Here is a 14,614-nt window from a genome sequence, read left to right as displayed (position 1 = left end):
CATACTATATTATATTATTCTCTACCATACTATATTATATTATACTCTATCATACTATATTATATTATTCTCTACCATACTATATTATATTATACTCTACCATACTATATTATATTATTCTCTACCATACTATATTATATTATTCTCTACCATACTATATTATATTTTATTGTAGAATAAATTATCTTGAGCTTGCATATAAAGCCTACGTCTTTGATTTTATGAATTCCGTATCTTAGTTAATTTGCTTTTTAATAAATTTTTGCGGACGAAGTATTAGATGGATATTTTTTATGACCAGTCTCATCAATTCATTGAAAAGCCACATTTAAATCATATTGACTGGCTAATTTTATTTGTTTGGTTTTCGAATTGATACTAATGTTTAATACTAATTTTCCTAGTCTCTAATGGTTAGAAATGTCTCATTATCTTGGTAGGTATCTAGAAAATCCCTATCTTTTGATTCTCCAATTTCCCAGCAACACATAGAATTCTGCGCCTTCGTTCTCCCTGAAATGTGATATTCGTTCAGGATTTATGATAACCTAAGCAACTAATTTATCTGCGTGCTACTCACTTTTGATTCCAATACATTCCTCGTAAAAACCGACCATGCACCGTGAAAGTCTTTTATAGCCAAACTAAGTCACAGTTTCTCCTGCAACTGCTCATGAGAATTGATGCCGTGCAGGTCTTTTAATAAACATATCAAGTCGCGATTTTTCTTGCTAATGATAGTAACAACTGATAAAATTACAATTTTTTCTCGCTAATCCTCATAATAATCAATATCTTACAGGTCTGCTGCTGTTAGCGCACAACCACCAGGCCGCCCACCTGCTGCAGCGCGCGCTGGACTTCTTTGGTCTCATTTGTTATTATTATTTTCTATCAGCACCATGCAGAAAGTATTGACTGTCATTTCTGCGATAAATTAGGACCAGCTTGCGAGAATTTAAGTCGAACATCTAACGATGATGTGAAGACTTTTGCGGTTTTTAATCACCAATGACGATCCCCCAAGTGGTTGATGATCAAAACTACAATTTTCGATGTTATTTTCATGTGGGTGACCTGAGAACGTCATTCCTTACAGCGGCAGTCTTGCTAAATTTATAGCTTCATTCTAGAGTTTGAATGCAACTCAAAACGAGTGACAGTCCATGTAAAATTCATGATAGTTTTAAGTTGATCGATTTTTGTATTAGTGTCCATTTTATGATTTTGATTGCAAGAGATACGTGGAAGATAGTTTTTGACTAATCTAAACAAAGGTTTAATCATCACTTCTTTTTTAATGAATCGAGAGTTGAGTGCTTCACGGAGATGGGAAGTTGTATGTACTGCTCCCAGAAATGCCCTTACTTTCGCTCTTGCTATTTATATCAAATTAACTGACGTAGCTTTGAAAATTGGATAAATTTATCATGCTTTTATTACTGAACAATGTGAGTTTGTATGATCGCTACAGTTATTCTTTGGCCAAAATGGCCATCGTTTTGGATATATCGAACACCCCGCATCCCTCCATACATAATATCGTATCGTCGAGCTTAATTTGTACTCTCCAGCCTCAGGTTACTGTTCTTTTTGTACATTGTCGGAAAGATTGTAAAGTTTGTTCAATACCTCAAAACTGGCAATTTAGGTAAGTTTCCTCTCTAGTGTTGAACTTCCACGCTTCTCATTGAATTGAACATGCCCTCTAATCCATAAACCTTATTTATATTTAATATCAAGAGCAACAAAGTAGTATTTTGCCCATTTGTACAAGATGTAGATTGAAATACTTGAAGAGTTTTTTTATAAAATTCGCAATACTACTCCTTATACACAGAATAGATTCTGAAGCAATTTAATTTAAAAATATTATTACCTCTAAAGAAGCGTTGAATTGTATTTATGCTCACAGCCTAGAATCTAAATGAAGCATTTTTATTTGAGCTGAATTGTAGCATGATTTTGACTTGCATCTAATTAATACGTTTCACCCTCCACGTTCTGTTTAATTTTTCCTAATTGTCTTACTTTTTATACATGCAATTTAAAAAATGCCGAATAGGGTAAAAACTCCAAATTATGATCGGCTCTTTCTCGCGGGGCTCTAGTTTCTCATTATTTCTACCGGTTAAAGAAATCCTGGTAGATGACGATACCAGCCTATAATTTAAATTTTAAATTTGGTATTAAGTTACTGAAATGCAATATTGACGCACGCTGAAAAGTTTTGATGAAATAATTGCCCTTTCAAGATGCAGAATGAGCATTTTCGTGGGAATCAGTCGTATCAAGAATAGTAAAATTTTTGAGCTTTCTAATTCTGCGTGAAAATGTTTTCCTTAGCCGCGAACATTAGTCCCTGACAGATTCTTTTTTAGCTTTAGCGGGACATGACTAATATCAAACAATTTTTTTTGCGGTAAGTGGGTGAGATTCTGTTGAGAATTGAAAGTTTTTATTGACCTACGATTGCTGATTATTTTCATTTGGATATTGGAAAATGTGTAAAGTTAAGTCTTTTAACAATCACTCGCGGAAATCGAAGGAATAAAGCGGTTCAAGAAAACTAATGTTGCTTGCCGACACTTTCTTTAATTATAAGGCTTTGGGCGAAGGTACCGACTGGATTCTTCAAAAACGTATACTTTTTATATTTCTATATCAGTACAAACTAGATAAATGTTCTCTAAAGCTAAATATATACATGTTCTTCGGTCATTTTACCTTAAAGAAACGTTAGGATCAATGATCAACTTGATCGGGATTCGGGTTTTTTGAAACCACGCATCCCAAATGCACATGGTTGAATTAATTAATTCAACCATGCCAAATGCACATGGAAATTGCGGACGAAAACGTTTGCATGCGGCGGATATTTTCTGCCGTCTATGACACACTAGTCACCATTCAGTAAAATCTGCACATACCTCACCGCTCATTACTATGAATCATATAATGCTGATCAGAACTACGATTTTATAGGTTTAAATAACCTCTTGATGATTTGAAAGAAATTTTGATCGCTTTAGAAAGATGTGGTACATTTTTATTTGTAAAATAGTTCGTTAATATTGAAGACCTGCGACTTAACTCAAGTGCTGTGGCGACGTTGTCTGAATTGACGGTAGCAAATTCAAATTAATCTTCATGTGCTCTATATGAGTTTTGCAGAAATTGTACTGGTTTTAAAAGCATATTTCGTTCTTATTTCAGTATGCTTATCGTTACTAATTATGTTTATTCGACCAAACTGGGAAAGCACTTTGGTCAACAAACTATTATTAAATCAATACAGCAGTACAAACTTGAAACTATTAAAATTTTCCCGTCTGCTGTCTTAAATGAACAATGGTAAGATTGTGTTTATCCATATTTGAAGATAGCTAGGTAACCAAGTTTTCCACGCATCTTAGTTTCGCTATTTAGTACAGGTTTCAAAATATGGTTATGGAAAAGATTAACTCTAACACTGAAAAGTCAGAAGTAATACACACGTATACATAAGTAAAATTGTTTATGATATTGGTCAATAGTGGGACTAGTGATGTACGCTTAGTCTAGAAGAATTCTTGAAAGCATTAAGGTTCGGGCACTTGAAACGTGTAATTCGAACATTCAATAATGTAAAGTCCGAGATTTTATGTTTAAGGGTTGACTGTCACGCTTCTTGATAATAATTGATCTGCAATTTATTTATTGTGATTTTATCTATTTGAAAGTAAAAGGATTATAATGTGAGCGTAAAGTCGCTGATGCGAGTCATTCTTCGTGTCTCTACGATACATTGCTCCTGCGATTTTTTTTTTTCAGGCACACTTTAAGTAAATAATATGTACTGATAAAAAGCTTTTAAGAAATCCATATTCTTAAAAGCTGTATGAAAAAATAGACCTGAAAATTTCAGTCAAATTTTAACGCACAAAACTAAAAGATCTTTGTTATATCTATTAGAATTAATCATATTAATATAACCATATCACAGCTGGAAGCAGAATCTAAACGCGAATATTTCACTTGAAAATATCAATGGGGAGCTACGCCGTTTTGATTTCATTCTGTTGGAAATGAGCAATTTCAAGATATGAAATAGCATTCAATGGGTCAATGTCTTAAACTTAGAAATTATATTCCTTGCCAATAAATATATACTTAATGCACTAAAAATTTAAACTTACAAAACTAAATTAAAATGACTTTAGCCATTTTTCAACCAAACTAAGAAAATAGTATTGGCAAATTAATTATAAACTTTGTTAATCATGTATTAAAGAGTTTCCGTTTAAATATAAAATTTTTAACATTTAGATAAGTTACACATGCAAAGAAAACTTTATTTTCATCACGTGGACTTCTTTATTAAGAAACGCTAACAACAGAGGCTGAGGCTTTCACAGACACATACGAGCGTATTACATGTCAACGTCTGAATAAGTTCTGGAGAAAAAGTCAGTAATGATATCGTAGATGATCAATGATTATTTAGTAATTAATCACTAATTGTTTCCTTGCTAATTAGAAATTATCTCGTAACGCTGTAATAAAGTGGCTTTGTTACTTACTAATAGGGAAGAAGCTTAATAGTTAACTATTTCTTCCAGCCGATCGAATTTAAACGTATCTTTCAACCATTACTCAACTATCATGAGTTTCGTGAATTTATTCACAGATAAAATTGTAGAGCAAGAGTTATTCCGCTTAACTGTACATGCCGTTTCGATCTGTGTCAGTAAATACGAGGCAACAAGCACTTCATTGAGATCTCTAGAAGCTCCCTTTGCCTAAAATGAAACAAAAAATTTTACGTCATAAAAATAAGCATATTATAAAAATTAGTCTCATATTTTGGGTTTTACTCGCTGCTTGGAAATGTCAAACTTGCTTGAATGCACGACATTTTTCTACTAATTTATTTCATTGTGAATTTTGCTCTCGTAATTCTCAAGATATGCTTTTTTCAACAAAATTTCATCATATCTTCAATTTATAAGATCTTTATTGTAGTTTTCACGCAAACTCTTGTATTAAAACCTTTTGATTTCTACGAGCTCTATCTTATGTCAATAACAAGATTTATTGGGGAAACACAATTAGAGTGTTAGATCAACACAGTTAAAATATTACTGTCGTCTGTTTCAAGTCTTCATACTTGCCGTGAGAATAATTTCATAGTTTAAAGGTTAATAAGCTATAGCTTAACATGCATCATAGGATAAATATGTTTCGCCCACCCTATATCATAGCACCCTGCATATTAGAAATATATTTCGTCAGTGCTACAGCTTTACGTCCTTAATACGATAAGTATGTTAAATCATATTTTTTCGTTATACTGTAAATAGTATATAACCTTCATTATTTCATATTTTTTGTCAGTTATGTAGCATGTCACCTTCGTCACATAACATGTTTCGTCACCTCTCTCTCATAACACCTTGACTCCTCTCCTCACTCGCTCAGTCCGCGTCTTTCACTCAGGCGTATAAAGAAGTTTGCTGGCCTGCTTACGTCAAAGTAAGCAGTCCAAAGTAAAAATCCCCAAGCGTTGTCTAAGAGTTCGCTGTTCCTGTAGATTCAGAAGCAAGACACCGCGTTAAAGTAGCAGCGCCAGTACAGTCGATTGTCTGTGGGTTGCCCTCGTCTGTCAACCTGGAACAACACGAAGCCTTCAATGAAAGCATTCCACAAATTATGTTAATTACAGCACAGTATAATTGTTATGCCATGATGGCTTACGATATTTTATAACAATATTTAAATAATAGGAAATAAGTACTTCTGTATTTTCTTATTTTTCCACATGTAGGATTTGAAAGTAATAGCATAATGTATTCGAATAATAAAGCCGAACTTTGTAATTGCTTGGAAATGTCAAACTTGCTTGAATGCACGACTCTTCTCTACTAATTTATTTCATTGTGAATTTTGCTCTCGTAATTCTCAAGATATGCTTTTTTCAACAAAATTTCATCATATCTTCAATTTATAAGATCTTTATTGTAGTTTTCACGTAAACTCTTGTATTAAAACCTTTTGATTTCTACGAGCTCTATCTTATGTCAATAACAAGATTTATTGGGGAAACACAATTAGAGTGTTAGATCAAAACAGTTAAAATATTACTGCCGTCTGTTTCAAGTCTTCATACTTGCCGTGAGAATAATTTCATAGTTTAAAGGTTAATAAGCTATAGCTTAACATGCATCATAGGATAAATATGTTTCGCCCACCCTATATCATAGCACCCTGCATATTAGAAATATATTTCGTCAGTGCTACAGCTTTACGTCCTTAATACGATAAGTATGTTAAATCATATTTTTTCGTTATACTGTAAATAGTATATAACCTTCATTATTTCATATTTTTTGTCAGTTATGTAGCATGTCACCTTCGTCACATAACATGTTTCGTCACCTCTCTCTCATAACACCTTGACTCCTCTCCTCACTCGCTCAGTCCGCGTCTTTCACTCAGGCGTATAAAGAAGTTTGCTGGCCTGCTTACGTCAAAGTAAGCAGTCCAAAGTAAAAATCCCCAAGCGTTGTCTAAGAGTTCGCTGTTCCTTTAGATTCAGAAGCAAGACACCGCGTTAAAGTAGCAGCGCCAGTACAGTCGATTGTCTGTGGGTTGCCCTCGTCTGTCAACCTGGAACAACACGAAGCCTTCAATGAAAGCATTCCACAAATTATGTTAATTACAGCACAGTATAATTGTTATGCCATGATGGCTTACGATATTTTATAACAATATTTAAATAATAGGAAATAAGTACTTCTGTATATGCTTATTTTTTCCGCACGTAGGATTTGAAAGTAATAGCATAATGTATTCGAATAATAAAGCCGAACTTTGTAATCGTCTGCATTGAAATGCAGCTGTACATAGTATTAACGCTACCAAAGTACTAATGCTGTTGAGATGCAGCTTTACTGTATAATGCTATTAAGATAAAGCTCTTCTTAACTGTACATAGCACTAATTCTATTGAGATGCAGCTTTACTAATTTGTACATAATATAAATGCTATTGAGATGCAGCTGTACTTATTTGTACATAGTATAAATGCTACCCTACATTCTGAGGACTAAGACAAGTAGCAAAGTAAGCAAATTATTCCTAACAGGTGGAGCTATGGTGACGCAGCGCCGTGAGCGACAAACGACGGCGTGTGACCGTATATAATTACAGAAGTTGCAGCGCAACATTTGCTGCCATGTTTGTTTGAGAAACGAAAATAGAGATCGGCTAAAAATATTCCACTACTAGTGGGTGCTATTGCGTCAAAGACGAATTTCTAGACTCGGCTCTGCATTTATAGCAACCACTCTTTAAAATAAATTATGGGTGCAAGGAAAGAATAATCGGTAGAAATAACAGGGTTTGTCTGTTTTTCTATTTTCATTCATTATATAAATTAAAATATGACTTCCATGAAACAATTTCTAATATTTTTACTTAATTGTTCTCTGTTATGCATATTTGTGATCCAACTCTGATTAGTGACGTTACAACCTGAAAAATATGTTATGTCGTGTTGCCAGTGTGAATAAGTTAAGTTTTTACAATTTTTAATTTTTCTGCGGAAATCCTTACTTTTAATTTTATTTAATTATAAGCAATATCCCTCACCCCAGTACTGAGAAAGTTTCTGTTCCCTGGTGGGCCGCGTAGCGCCATCGGCCGGTCCTGGCCCGGCGAGTCGAGTGCTTTCTTCAGCGCGTACATGAGCTTGTCGAATGCTATGGCCGCCCTCTTGCGCGGAACGTCGTACTGTGGGGAAATAAATAGTGTAGTGATAAACAGTGCAAGATCCATGACCGTCTGACAATTATCCATATTTACTCGTCAAAGTGAGTTTAGTGTTTAGTGATAAACTGTGCAAGATCCATGACCGTCGGATAATTATCCATATTTACTCGTCAAAGTGAGTGAAGAACGATTCGTATTGAAAAATCTAACAGCTAATATTTTTTGTAAGCTCCAAATTTCACCAGAAAGTTTTGCTTATCCTCAAGTTTTGTTCCAGTCTAATTGTTCTTATATGCTGGAAAAGCCTGCTACTACATAGTTGTGTAAAAAGCTTTCAAGAGAAACTTGAACATGCGTAATAAAAACCGTAGAGTTACAAGCCATTTTGATAATAAAGATGGATGTCTAAAATGAAGTGCCCCAATAAATTTATTTTGCATTGAAAAGGTTAAACGAAAATTATGGATTATATATGAAACGAACGTTCATGACCAGCTGAGTACCACTTTTGGTGAGTCCTGAGTAAAACTTTTATGGAAGTTTCAGTTATAATTAGGCACATCGTTGCTACCAGCTAATCAGATGCACTACATAATTTTTTCGGGCACTCTTTACCTCTTTAAAGTTAGCAAATTGATTAATTTCTTAAAATTTATTAGCTTCTCATCTGATGCATTACATTCGCCCGGATACATTTTAGCGAAACGTGGCATTCATCATGAGTTATTAACTGTATACATTGTTGACATGAATAACACTGTTGATCATTGTGTAAATTGAATTCATCTCCAATACTCATAAATACGAATATATTAGAAACTATCACCAAAAAATTTTCAGAATTTCATTTAAATAAATTATTCACTATACAAACGACTTTTCACAGCATCAAAGTTTTCTAAAATGGACTCAATAGTCAATAAACGTTTGGCGTGACGAGCCGTATTCCACGCGAAGTGCAAAGAGTATGTGGCCCAAAGACAAAAAATATAATTCGCATATCACTACGTTGAAAGAAAAATAGATGAGTTTTCGCGTGCGCATCGGAAAATAAGCGCAGGTTACATGGACAAATTTTATGTGTGTCTTTTAGCCAATTTGAAATTATTAGTGGTTGTATAAGCTCAGTCAAGAATCTATTAATTAATCAACCACCGACAACATAATATTTCAAATACAGCTCATTTTCATCGAATAGCATCTCTCGATACAAAAAACTATTACATTACAAAGGACAATCAGAAAAAGTATCAGGACGGCAAGATGCCCTGGCAATCTACGAGACCATTACACGTAGGAGACAACATCAGCGGCGCGCGCGTGAGGTTGCCTGCAGTAAACAACCAACGCTACGTCGTCTCTCAGAGAACTAATTACCTACCTGCTCGATCCACCTTCATTACCTCTTAGCATTACCTTCTAATTCTCTTGCGTTCATTTATTTCTATTGTCGGAGCTGTAATTATCTCTTCTATGTGGTGTTTTTAAGTGAATGAGTTATTGTTTGGTAAGGTAAAGGGATTTTCGACTGGGTCGTTGAGACCTATATGACCTAAAATGTTTTAGGATTTGATCGCGCTAGTCATGTTCGACTTTTATTTTTGAGTAAATATTTCTTCAGTGCACCATAATTCTCGCAAACATGAAAATCTGGATTGAATAATGTTCAATAAAAGTACGGAATTATCGAAGTAAATAATGTAATGCGCGAATCGCTACTGTCAAACACAGTTTATATTCGTTCTTTCTACTGAAAACTTCACATGACCGCATAAATTATGGAACATAAATCTTACTTCAAATTATTCAAAGAGCATAACAAGCATAACTAGAGTCCACGTGTTTTGCGTCGAGATGACGTCCGTTAAATTCTAGCAAAATTAAATCAGTTTCCTCGAGAACGCAGCGCTTTCCTTAGAAGACTCAGACGCCACATGTGCTCGTTAGTGTTCGAAAACGCTAGCCTAATAATGTCATCTTATTTGAGCATCCAATTAAAAAAACATATTTCAAACTTCGGTTGCTTTAATGAGTTGACTAAAGCCTAGTGATGATCTCTAGACCATAAGTTTGCTTTCATGTTTGCATGACTGTATGTGTGTTGTGTTGGTTATTGATAATTAAATGCTTTAACATGTCTCTATTAGCCTGGTTGGTACTTCATTGTTGAATATTTAAAGGAAAAAGCGAAATAACAGGTAAATATGAAAAAAATTAAATTATTTGCATACAAACGTTTTACTACGGTGAAGTTTCACTCCGGTAATCAAACGTAGACATGGTGGCAAAAACAGACTCTCACTCAATTCAACTCTTGCTTTTACTTTCCTCAAGCTCTATAAAACAAATATGGCAGATTGCAGACCCAGCGATATCAATCATCGCTCCTCGGCAACGGTTCACTTAGCGTGAATTATGGCGACGCAACTTGAACCTGCAGCTTCCGAAATACTCAGCAAAACTAAAGAGTTAAATTTCCCAAATAGTGACACTGTTTTAATCACAGAACGCATACAGTGCGTGTACGAATAGCATAGCTGATACGGTTTTTGCCTGACCAAAATGGGTGTGATGACCCACTTCAGGAAAAAAATCTTCGCTATTTGGAGAACGTCAGGCACAAATATCTCTCTCAGGATGAGCTTCTTCAGCAACGGAACTTTGTAGAGAGTAACTAACTCCTATTTCTAGGCCGTAAAATTGAATGAAATTTTCGCATAAATTGCAATATAAGATTAATTCTCACGCAGTACACAATTTAAATTAATGTTTTTTATATTTCTCTGTAAGCCAGTTGATAATGGATTCTATCATCGAATAATTAACTTAAAACTTCTCGATCAACTACTGCGATTCGAACAAATTTCCAACAAACAAAAGTTATTGCCATATAATTCAAATACTGCAAAATGTATGCTTCCTTATCCCGGGGTAAAGAATAAACCTCTCTATAATTCTATGACTAAACCTCTATGACTAAATCTCTATGACTAAACCTCTATGACTAAACCTCAATGACTAAGCCTCTCTATAATTCTATGACTAAACCGCTTCATCCGCCTAGAAAAAAGCCCCTGTATAAAGTGAGAGATATCTGTGACCTGAAACCGCTAACGCAATTGAAGCCCACATGAGTTCTTGTCCGTTGCGCATTCAATCTTCGTCTACTCTTTTGGCAATTTACAATTCAAATTTATTCAAACTGAAATTCAATGACCTTGAATGTTTGATACCGTGTATGCAAGTTTTGCGCTGTTTCGAGTGCGAGGCAATTCTTCAACCTATTTCACGTTAAATTAATGCTCGAATAATTATGCAACTTTTGAACAAATTTTCATTTTTCTGAAGATTATTGTCTATAACACAGCAAAAGATTATACCTTAACCACCCAGTTTATTATATTAGGTTTGAAAAAAAAAAATCTGAAAGCTGGAGGCCTCTATGCATGAGTTGGGTGGGAATGAAGACGCCTTAAATACTCGTATAGGATTCAATTGAGCTGAAGTTCTTAATTAAGCAGAATTTTGCTTTGATGTATCCATGTTCCAATTGACGCCCATGACGCTTGCATATATTTTAGTATATCAATTTCTTTGACGTTCAGTTATCATTTGATCGAGGGAGGGTGTCAACATTGCGAATACAATTCCTGACAAGTCAATTATTCGTTATCAATAACAATCGGTGAATATTTCCTTCAGTACATCGTTAACCTACTTTCCCACGCTAATAGTTAATTAATCAACTACCTTGTACGGAATGAAATTTCTTCACGAATGTTCGTTATTATTTTTATCGTTTGGAACAAATAAGTTTATGTAGATTAGCGTGTGCCACCATGTGTAGACCACTGAGTGTATAGATGTGCCGTATGCAAGGATGAACAGCGGATGTTTACTACGACAGCGACATATGTCACTGCTTTTATTGTGAATTACTATAACGACCGTACTTTATCTTGTTGTCATTGTTCTGTCTTTTATATCTCAAATCATGGTATATATTGGATACTTAGAAATGATTAACCTTATTGTCTAAATGTGGTTACAATGCATTACTATGAGAAAATTTTTAACTAGTAAACTTATTCAATACATACCATATTTTGCTGCATATTTCCTGGTCCTGTATCTAAAGAAACTGCTGGTTTAATAACTTCGTAGTAAAGCTGCCTCTCTGTCGGACTTGCGTTTAATTTAGTGATGTTACCCATAACCAATATAGCACTGATGATCAGTAATGTCGTAAAGCACTGTCTGTGTTTTACGTAAGAAGACATGACAGCAGTGACACGTGACGAACTCTATGACTGCTGGACTCAGACTGAGTGATGACGCAACGAGTTGCTCCTTATATACCAGTGTTGACCTCCATCTCCGTGACCCGCGGGTATAATATTATCATTATATTGTTGTTCATATTGATGAACATTTTTGGTGGGCTATTATTCATATGGATGGACATCATTTAGCAAAGAATATTTCTTAACTCATTTTTTTATCTTATTTTTTGCATTAATTGAGCTTGAAACTTTCTCGCAGCAGTATCAGCCGATATTACGATTATAATATCCGTTGTATTGTTTGTATTTTATTAAATATCATTCATGCATCACTCAATACTTTTTCAAACGCTTTATCAATCGCTGGCATTGGAGATACAATTAAAGTAATTAATGGCCCAAAAAGTATTAATGTTTAACGCAATCATAAAGGATACTCTTATGTTACCTGTGAAAGCGACCGATGCAATCCAGCGACCGTCTGAGCCGCGGCAGACGTAACTTCATTCGCCCACAGGACAGCCGAGATTCAATAAAACCGGATCAACAGTCATGGCCGATCGTGTCATCAACCTTGACAAGAATAAGACCACAATACGCCTTGAACTTTAGCCACTCAAACCAATTTCCAGTTCAGATAAGAATAGCACTATGGAAAAGGATACAAGTTTCCAATTGTTTCAGGAGCAGCAGGTTTTCAGAGGTGTTTTTATCGTGTTTAATGGAATAAGAAATCCAAGAAATTCAATTCAGGACAAGAAGTGGAAATGTTCGAAGTTGAATTTAATGAACATTTGTTTTTTTGTGTCCCCTAAAAGTAAAGATAAAAAGTAAAGAAAGCACTTCAACGGAGTGCGATTGGATCTTAAATTTATGTAAATAATAAATAATATATAATAAAAATGTAATAATTTAATTAAAGTTACAAAAATTAGGTAATAAATATAATAGCCTTATTGAAAGTAAGAAAAAATGGTTTCGAACTGATTCAAAGTAAAGTCTTTCTTGCTTGTTGCTTATTTAGGATTTAAATTGTCATAATTATGTTCAAGCGACTACTAAATTTTTATAATTGATTGGCCGACTAAATTTTTGTTTGTGAAACCTTAATTTCAAAATCGATTTATTTTCCAAAGTCCCTGTTTTTTTTTTTATCAAGGTAATAATTAAGGTTTATAAAATTATAACACTCCAATATGATACTCGTACGATAGTCCAAGTAGTGGGAAAACATATCGGAAATTTTCCATCTTCATATGAACCATTCCCGTTTTTCATAAAATATATTGATATTAACTCTTCCATGCGTTTCTCAACATGATTAACTGAATTTGAAAAAAGGTGATAGATATGAGAAAATTTTTTGTTCGTATATATGATCAGACGTTATCTCTGAACTTATTATCCAGCCAACAAAAATTCAATTAGGAATATTTCGATTGGAATTTGATGTAATTGAAAATACTAAATCCCGTAAGTCTTAAAATTAATAGTAGGCATGTTGAAAAAAAATTTCGCGTCTTACGAAACTGTTAACATAGTAGCAATTAAGTAGCCCTGCATCATTCCGGGCGATGGGCATCATTCCGGACACGAGCATGCATTCAAACCATCAATTTAATAATGGATTTAGAATTAATTTTTTCCGTCTCATCACGATTAGAATTATATTCGATGTTTAAAAAATACTGCATCGAGGAATGAAATCTTACCTGGGAATATGTTTCCGATAGTACGGCACGACAATTCAAAATTCTGTTGAGAATCGACCTCCCAAATAACATTGGAGGAATTTTCTGTGGAAAAAGAAATAAGGAGTTCATATTGTGCCGATATAAATCTACTATAAATCTAGTTTTGCATGATGTAATAGAAGTATATTGAGCGATACATACGAGTTTGTTATAAAGTGTTCGATAAACAACACGCGACACGTTTAGGGTGCCCACGCTGCAGTCCTTAAGTAAATTACATCAATAATAAACAGCGCACGTCGTCTGCGCTCGAGTCCAGAAGCGGCTCTTTTTCAATATCTTAGCACTTATCAACTGACATTTTTGAAGTTAGATATGAATCATTTATTTCCAATCTAGTAATCCGTACATAAATAATTGATAAATTCTGAGTATTTCTAACCGACGCATCTCCAGACAATTTTCATAGAAGATTTCTTTAACTGCATGTGGCATTTATATATTCCAAAGAAAGTTCTAAACATAATGAGCTAAATTGGATAGCACGATCATATGATGAGCTCAGTGAACGCAGCACGTGGCATGACACGCACATCTCGTCATTAACGACCTAATTTATTTCTCCGGTTTGATGCCCCACCGGCCATAATGAGCTACGTAGTTCCTCTGGATCACAAAACCACGTTTGAAAAACTGTAACATAACGTGCACAGACCGCTTGAATTGATAATATTTTTCATTACTTGTTCAATTTAACTAATTAATGATAATTCTGAACAAGAAACGTGTCTGAGAACATGTGTTCAAGTGACAGGAAGTTTAATTTATTCACTGACCATTGTAATTATGAATACAAATTTATTTTACTAAAGAAAAATTACTCGC

General features: G+C 34.3%; 2 protein-coding genes across 2 annotated transcripts in view; one reads left to right on the top strand and one right to left on the bottom strand.

Annotated features, from left to right (window-relative positions):
- Window positions 1-560, top strand: part of LOC108679253 — a 3,404-nt gene extending 2,844 nt beyond the window's left edge. Inside the window, exon 5 of the mRNA XM_018167847.2 lies at window positions 536-560. Coding sequence (XP_018023336.1) covers window positions 536-560 — 25 coding nt within the window. The remainder of the gene's footprint in view (window positions 1-535) is intronic.
- Window positions 561-5,873: 5,313 nt separating this feature from the next.
- Window positions 5,874-12,061, bottom strand: LOC108679251. The gene is made up of 3 exons (XM_018167845.2): window positions 11,853-12,061; window positions 7,633-7,773; window positions 5,874-6,648 (listed from the first exon to the last, which is right to left on the bottom strand). Exons 1-3 carry the CDS (start codon window positions 12,030-12,032, stop codon window positions 6,574-6,576), a joined length of 396 nt encoding a protein of 131 aa, XP_018023334.1. The 5' UTR covers window positions 12,033-12,061; the 3' UTR covers window positions 5,874-6,573.
- Between the last annotated feature and the right edge of the window lie 2,553 nt (window positions 12,062-14,614).

The sequence above is a fragment of the Hyalella azteca genome, unplaced genomic scaffold (assembly GCF_000764305.2).
Source record: "Hyalella azteca isolate HAZT.00-mixed unplaced genomic scaffold, Hazt_2.0.2 contig5817, whole genome shotgun sequence".
Classification (NCBI taxonomy): Eukaryota; Metazoa; Arthropoda; class Malacostraca; order Amphipoda; family Hyalellidae; genus Hyalella; species Hyalella azteca.
This window is presented reverse-complemented; position numbering and strand designations above follow the sequence as displayed.